The sequence below is a fragment of the Nannospalax galili genome, unplaced genomic scaffold, assembly GCF_000622305.1.
Source record: "Nannospalax galili isolate Female #2095 unplaced genomic scaffold, S.galili_v1.0 scaffold529, whole genome shotgun sequence".
In the NCBI taxonomy this organism is placed as follows: domain Eukaryota; kingdom Metazoa; phylum Chordata; class Mammalia; order Rodentia; family Spalacidae; genus Nannospalax; species Nannospalax galili.
Window position 1 is genome coordinate 2,293,432 of NW_008360309.1, and position 8,305 is coordinate 2,301,736.

Sequence of the window (8,305 nt, forward strand, 5' to 3'; positions counted from 1 at the left end):
TAAAATTTTCATGAAGTTTAAAAAAAATCATTTTGGGTTTGGAGACTCAAAGTTAAAGCATTAAGTAGAGTGTGGGGTTGGCTAGGGTCTGGGTGTGACTCTGGGGGCTTGCAGACTTTTACCTCAAACTGCAAGCCTTGCTTCTGGCAGAAGCTCTGCACCTCAGGGTAGGCAGTGCACTGCAGGACCTCTCTCTCTGCATCCATATCTGTAAGGCACAGTCAGGATGGTGTTAGTAGGAAGAAACCAGAACTCTGTCCAGCCCACTGCTTATTAGACCCCTTCAAATCCTGGAGTCCTTCCCTGCATACCAAAGACCCTAAAAACCTGGATGGGGCCAACAAGATGACTCATCAGGTAAAGGCCCTTGCCCAAGCTTGATGGCCAGAGTTTGATCCTTAAGTGGAAGGAGAGAATCGGCTCCTGTCAGTTGTCCTCTGACTGCCACACACAGCTGTGGCATGCACATTCCCTCCTTCCACACACAAATAAAATTAATTTTTAAATCATAAAAACAAAAAACAAAAAACAGGGGCTGAAGAGATGGCTCAGCGGTTAAGAGCACTGACTGCTCTTGCAGAGGACCCAGGTTCGATTCCCAGCACCCACATGGCGGCTACAAACCGTCCTTAACTCCAGTTCCCGGGGAATCCGAAGCCCTCTTTTGACCTCCGTGGCATTGCACAATATGGGTGCACTCACATACACATAAAAATAATAAAATATTTATAAAAAAAAACAAAAAACCAGGGAGTCAAACCAAGGAAACCACTCTTCCTAGATGCCTGGGATTGCCTGTGTGAGCTCCACAAATATTGTAACTCAAGAAACCCTCAGTCAGCCCAAGCAGGATTAGCCCAGCCTAAATTAGGGTTGCCAGTTAAAATACAGCACACATCGGCCTGGGACCACAGGGAGAGGATGGACCCTCTGAGCCCAGCATGCTTGAGGCTCTGGGTTTTACTCCAAAAGAACAAAACCAAAGAAAAAGTAGAACCAGGACTCAGTTGGATTCACAAGCCAGGTAAATAAGGGAATAACCTGCTAACACACAGCGCCACCCCAAGCAGCCTTTGTGTGATGCTAAAGGGTTATTGCTGGTTAATCTGAAAGGCATGAACTAGATGTGTTTTCTTGTTTGTTTTGTTTATGCTGACATAGAACCCAGGCCCTTGCACATGTCAGGCAGGAACTCCACCTCTGAACCACACTCCCAACTCCTTACTGGGGGATTCTAGGCAGGGGCTCTACCTCTGAGTCACACCCCCAGCCCTTCACTGGGGGAGTCCTAAGCAGAGGTTCTACCTCTGAGCAACACCTCAACCCCTTACTAGGGATTCTAGGCAGGGGCTCTACTCCTGAGTCACACTAATCACCTTACTGGGGGATTCTAGGCCTGAAGTCTACCAAAACCAAAGCTACCAGCAGATCCTAACTTGAGAGTTGCCCTGAATGTCAGTCTGAGCACTGTCTCCCTCACTCACACTTGTCACCCTCCCAATCTGTGTGATCACCTTTTTGCAAGCTGTTTTAATGTGTTCATAAAGTATTTATCAGATAATTAACTCATGACCAGAGCCTTGCTAAGCATGAAAGACAACGCAAAATACTGTAAGGTCCATGTAATTAGGACCTGGGCTGTGGCTCGATGGTTTGTACTTTTCAAGCATATGCAGAGAAAGGGGCACCAGGTCCCATTCCCAGCACTGACAAATAGCACCAAACAAATACAGGTTAATCTATGTGTCTGGTTATAGCAGACCTACTGGCTTGAGAAAGGCAAACACAATCTTCAACAGTGCTGTCAGCCACTTGTTAACACAACCATTATTAAAATTTTAAATAGATTCTGTTGTGGTGGTATAGCCTTTAATTCTGGCACTCAGGTAGCAGAGGCAAGTGGATCACTGAGTTCAAGGCCAACTAGATATATGTAATGAGACCATGTGTCCAAAAAAAGAAATTGGATGGGGGCTCATGAGATGGTTCAGCACTTAAGAACACTGGCTGCCCTTGCAGAGAACCCAGGTTCGGTTCCCAGCACCCACATGGCAGCTACAACTGTCTGTACCTCCAGTTCCAGGGGATTCGATGTCCTCTTCTGACCTCCATGGGCATTACATAAAATGGGCGCACTTACACACATGCAGGGAATACACTCATACACATAAAATAAAAATAATAAAATATTTTTTAAAAATTAGCTGGGTGTGTGTTCCGCGCTATCGTCTTGCCAGCAAGAACGACGCGGCACACTCAGGATCCTTCTGCAGAAAAGCTTTAATGCATCTTGAGAGGGAGAGCATAAGCTTACAGGGCAAAGACCCCGAATGTCGGAAACCCAGCCCTTATATAGGTTAGTAAGCCCGTCTTGGACGTGGCAACTCTTGATTGGTCGCAAACTCATCAGCCCATATCACGCCACAAGGTAGGCAGAGACTAGAAGGTGGAAAATTACTTCGGGCATGCGTACTGACTTATTTACTGCTCAGCATGAACCGGATGTGAACACCATCTTGTAATGGCGTCTGCAGGGACGGCAGGCAGCTCCCCACAGTTATTGCCAGCTACTGCCACTCCTCCATTCTTGTGGGGAGGCAGAGGCAGGTGGATCTCTGTGAGTTCAATGCCAGGCTGGTCTACATAGTGAGTTCCAGGCAGCTGGGGCTACAGGGAGACCCTGTCTCAAAAAGACCCCCCCCAAAAAAATTATTTATTATTTTTATTTAATGCGTATGAGTGTCACCTACATGTGTATAAGTGCACCCATGTCGTGCAATACCCGTGGAGATCAGAAGGCGTCAGATCCCCTGGAACTGGAGCTACAGACGGTTGTTAAACACAATGTGGGTGCTGGGAATTGAACCCAGGTCCTCCACAAGAGCAGTCAGTACTCTTAACTACTGAGCCATCTCTCCAGCCCCATAAGAGTTTGAATTTTCATTTATTTTATTTTATTTTATTTATTTTTTTGTCTTTTTGAGACAGGGTCTCCCTGTAGCCCCAGCTGTCCTGGAACTCGCTATGTAGACCAGGCTGGCCTCGAACTCACAGAGACCTGCCTGCCTCTGCCTCCCAAGTGCTGGGATTAAAGGTGTGTGCCACCACAGCCAGCTAGAGTTTGAATTTTTAAAGTGTTTGAAAGTTTTTTTTAGACAAGGTCTCCCTATAGCCCCAACTGGCCTGGAAATTGCTATATAGACCAGGCTGGCCTCCATCTCACAGAGATATGTCTACCTCTGCCTCCTGAATGCTGGGATTAAAGGTATGTGCCACCACACCTGGCTTGAATTTTTTGAAACCATACTTTTCAATATATTTTGTGTTTAAATTTTTATTTTTTTAAAAAATACTTTATTATTTTTATTTTATGTGTATGAGTGTATTGCCTGCATGTACGCAGGTGCACTTGTGTTGTGCAATTCCCTCAGAGATCAGAAGATGGCATCAGATCCCCTGGAACTGGCGTTATAGCTGGTTATTAGCAGCCGTGTGGGTGCTGGGAACTGACCTTGAGTCCTCTGCAAGAGCAGCCAGTGCTGTTAACCACTGAGCCATCTCTCCAGCCCCGTGCTAAAATTTTTTAAAGACTGTGGAACTTCAAGATTTGTACATGTTTTGTATTGTGATATTGACATGAGATCTTGGGAGGATAAGTAAGAAAAGAAAGGTCGTGGTTTAATGTGTTTGTGTGTGAAGCTGACAAGGTGCCAGTTGTGTTGGCTGGTTTCTGTCAACTGACAAAAACTAGAGACAGGAAAGGGGAGGGAACCTCAACTGAGGAATTTTCCCTATCAAACTGGCCTGTGCCCAAGTCTGTGCTTGCCCACTGTGGGCAGTGCCATCCCCGGGCAGTGCCATCCCCGGGCAGTGCCATCCCTGGGCTGTATAAGAATGATAGCTGAGCACACCAAAGAGCACAGGCCGGTGAGCGTGGTCCTCCAGACTCCACTTCAGTTCCTGCCTCCAGCTTCCTGCCTGGAGCTCCTGTCTCGGTTTCCCTCAATGATGGCCTATGCCTCACAACCTGAAATAAACTCAGCCCTCCCCAAGGTGGTTTTGGTCAGAGTTTCATCACAGCAACAGAAAGCAAACTAGGACAGTGAGTCAAGGCCTGAGGAGCTGAGTTCTATGCCTGGGACCCACCTGCTGGAGAGACCTAACTCCGACACACGAGCTGTCCTCTGACACATGAGTTGTGCCATGACACACTAGTGACCCATACACACAGACACACAAATTTATTTTTAAGATAGGGGAGGAACTGAGGATGTAGCTCAGCAGAATGCTTGCCTAACATGCACAAGGTGCTATGTTCAATCCCTTTAAGAAACATGAGCAGGGCCTTGGGGGTGTGGCTCAGTGGAGAGTGCTCATGGAGCAGGAATGACGCAGGTTCCAGTCCTGGCATCCTTAAACATGTGTGAGATTTCAGTTTCCACCTCCAACACCTGCCCAACATGCACAATGCCCCTGGTTCCATTCCCAGCAAACATTCCTCTTAAGTGTCAGTTGCAATATTAATTAATTCACAGCAACTACTAAACTGCCTAATCTACTTGATGGGAGAAGAAACAGGTTCCAGCAGGCCACCTGACAATGGTGTTCCCAAGCGGGTTACCAGGCCATTGGCATTCACAGCCAGGTCTCTTGGAGGACCCTGTCTGAAGCATACCCAACAGCCCAACATTACCAGAGTCCCCGCTAGTCTCAGACCCCCGCAGCCCTGCCCTTACCTGAGATGGTGGAGCTGATGAAGATGGACACGCAGCTCGACGGTGGTGCTGGAAGGGGGCCTGCCTGACCCTGGAGAAGCCGCCGGCGAGTGCCAGGGCTGAGGGGGCCCAAGTTCATGCTGCCCACCTGCACAAATGCTCCTTCCTGGGGAAACGGCCTGAGGCCCAGAGTCCTCACATATGCAGCTGCCGGACCATCCTGGGAGGCTCTTGTCTCACAGCTTGTGACCACCGTGGTGACTTTCTGCCTCAGTCACCTCCAGTGCCCACAGGGAGCTTCTCAGAGGCTCCCTTCAGGTTCCCCTGGTCTGCAAGCCCTGACTGGGAGGTGTGGGCCAGCGGCCTTCCAACCACCATCGCAGATTCCACGAACAACTGTCTTCTTCCAGTTTCTCAGGAAAGCTCAGTGGTCACCATAGCAACTATGGTTTCCCAGCGCTAGGTGCTGGGGCCCGGGGACCAGCCGCTCTCTCCAACACCTGGGGCCCCTGGGGCCTCTTTGTAAGTTGAGCCTGATCCCAGGTGTGCAGAGGAAGGCCAGGTATTCTGGGAGCTGTGCCCAGCTCTGGCAAGGCAGCCCAGAGGGTAAACACTGGCTAGAACCTCCACCACATCGAGACTCCCCAACCCTCTCACAAGCCTGTCCAGGACTCAGGAGGGCTATGCAGACCAGAGGTCTCACCTGGGGTCACTCAGCCTAAGCCAGAGTGCTTACAGTGTCTATAGATATTAGGGGTTGTCAGAAATGGGGGTGCCAAGGGCATCAAGTGGGTGAAGGGCTGGGGGCAGGGCCGCTGCTTGGAATCCTCCAGCTGGAGATGTGGCTCAGCATGCATGAGACTGGGCTGAATCCCCATCCACAAGACAGGAAGGAAAGAAAAGAAGAGGGGTGAGGACACGGGATTGAGGAGCAAATGAGGGCAGAAGAATGGAGGGGAGGGGAGGAGGGAGGAGAGGAAATTGCCCTTGGGGTATCATCTAACTGTCTGGCCACCTCCCAATAGTAGCAATCCCTGTGACAGACACAGAACGAAACTGTGTGTCCGTAAATGTGTGATCCCTGGCTCCTCCATCGTGTTCCTGGGGGATTTAAGGAGCTGGCCTTTCGTCGGAGGCATCTGCCACAATGTCTGTGAAACCAGAACAAAGATTTGTCAGGACACCTGCCTCAGAAGCCATCCCTGAGGCAGCATCGTGATCAACAGGTGAATGAGTGGCCAATCATCCACCACAAAACATAAGGGCAAGGCAGGAGGAGATGGGTCTGTATGGCAACCAGCACAGAGTGACGATTGATTAGTACGTGCGTACATTCACACACACACACACTCACACACACATACACACACACACACACACACACACTCTCACACCCTCACACACGTTAGTCTATAAAATGAAGATGTGATAGTACACACCTGTCACCCCAGCACTTGGAGGCTGGGGCAAAAGAATTCCAGGCCAGCCTGGGCTACATAACAATGCCCTGTCTCAAGAAACCAAATAGGCTGATGAGATGGTTCAAAGAGCATGGATTTTCTGAGTTTATACTTTAGACGACTGTGCTTTTTCGTTTTTTTAGTTTTGGGTTTTTGTTGTTGTTGTTGTTGTTGTTGTTTTTAGAGACAGAGCGTCATGTAGCTCAGGCTAACCTCGAATATGCTATGTAGCTGATGAATTTCTGATCCTTCTGCTTCTACCTCCCGAGTGCTGGGATGACAGGCATGCACCATCTCCCCTGGTTTACAGGGTGCTGGGAATGGAACGTGGGGCTTCATGCATGCTAGGGAAGTTCTACTCACAGAGCCCCAGTTCCAGCCCTTTACTCAGCTGTAAATTAAGTAAGTAACTGGGCATGATGGCACAGCCTTTACCCCAGCACTTCAGAGGTAGAGGCAGACAGATCTCTGCAAGGTCAAGACCAGCCTGGTCTACATAGAGCGTTACAGGCCAGCTGGGGCTACAGGGAGACCCTGTCTCAAAACCAAACAATGACTGTCACTATTATATGGATGAAGAAACTGAGGCCCAGAGAGAAAACTTTCTCACTAGTTCAGAATGGTAAGTCGGGGTGTACTGCTGGGCTCCTCTTCTCGTGACCCCCATAGCCAGCACAGCCCCTGAACCACCTTCCTGCATGCCACCCCAACCTCTGATCTAAATGCACCTTGGTGGCCTTACCCAGCTCCACTGCATCTCTCTAAGCACTTCCTTCCAGTCTCCTGACCATTCCTGCCTTGATCAACCCATCCAGTCACTCCCAGAGCCACTTCTTTTCATTTTCTTCATGGTACTCACCCTGAGCCCACACGTCTCCACGTGTCCACTGCCTCTCCCTCAGGAATGTGAATTGAAAGGGTACAAGAACTTGCTGGCCAAGCTCAGCCCCTCTCTGTGTGCTACCACAGGCGCCTCAGCAGCATAGTGGTCTTCCGGAAGCACAAGGGCCATCACAGGGCCTGCTGGGACACCAGCTCCCTCTCGCTCTTGTGCATGTGCAAGGCTCCAACTCAAGAGTGTCTTGGTAAGTGGGTTGGAGAAGGTTTTCTGGGCCCAGAGACACCCGGAAGACAGGCCTCCAGCACTCCTGGTAACCTTTGTTTTACACACTTTCTGGTCTTTGGTCTGCCCAATTCTCCCAGCAACTGGGAGACATGAAAGAAATTGTTTGGCTGTCAGGCAGCGCCTGAGCTGGGCGCTCAGCCAGGCCTAGTGGTTAACCATTGTGTGCCAGGCTTGCCGACTCACTGGAGCGTGTGCAATCTGTGGGGCTGCAGGATGCTGGCTGGTTGGCATCCGGCACCAGCAATTTGAAGAACCGCATCACAAGGTGGATGCTGTGATCCTGTACCATGGATGCAGAAAATGTAGTCCAGGGCTGGAGATGGCTCAGAGGTTAAGAGCACTGGCTGCTCTTGCAGAGGACCTGGGACCGGTTCCCAGTACCCATATGACAATTCCAATTCCCAGGGATTCAAAGCCCTCTTCTGCCCTACGAGGTCCCTGTACAAACACACACGCACATACACACACACAAATTAAAAAGAAAATGTGGTCCAAATGCCAAAGCTACTTTATCTGGTGAGACTGTGATTTACTCTTCTACCTTCTGGGCTTGTAATGGAAGGGATTGAGTTTACACAGAGTGAGACAAGCACCGTGACTGGTTCACAGAAGACTCATGACTCCATACATATAGTTATTACTACTGCCATTCAGAAAACAAGTGACAGTCAAGAGATCCACCCAGCTCAACCTCAAAGGTCAACAACATGGCAGCAAGTGTGCCTGAAGTCTAAGTCCCTGGACCAGATTATTTTTTAAAATCTTTTTGTTATTTAAAATGTTTTTAAGGTGGCTGGGCATGGTGGTGCCTTTAATCCCAGCACTCGGGAGGCAGAGGCAGGTGGATCTCTGTGAGTTCAAGGCCAGCCTGGTCTACATAGTGAGTTCCAGGACAGCTGGGGCTACAGGGAGACCCTGTCTCAAAAAGACCAAAAAAAAAATGTTTTTAAGGGACTGGAGACATGGCTCAGTGGCTGAGAGCATGGCTACTCTTGTAGAGGACT

General features: G+C 49.4%; 1 protein-coding gene across 1 annotated transcript in view; it reads right to left on the reverse strand.

Moving 5' to 3' along the window:
• The window catches only part of Nwd1 (NACHT and WD repeat domain containing 1), a 96,846-nt gene extending 89,502 nt beyond the window's left edge, over positions 1-7,344 (reverse strand). The window contains exons 1-3 of the mRNA XM_008824646.2: positions 7,035-7,344; positions 5,772-5,866; positions 123-208 (exon numbers count right to left, since the gene is read on the reverse strand). Of these exons, the coding sequence (XP_008822868.1) occupies positions 123-206 (84 nt within the window). The 5' untranslated portion in view covers positions 207-208; positions 5,772-5,866; positions 7,035-7,344. The remainder of the gene's footprint in view (positions 1-122; positions 209-5,771; positions 5,867-7,034) is intronic.
• Between the last annotated feature and the right edge of the window lie 961 nt (positions 7,345-8,305).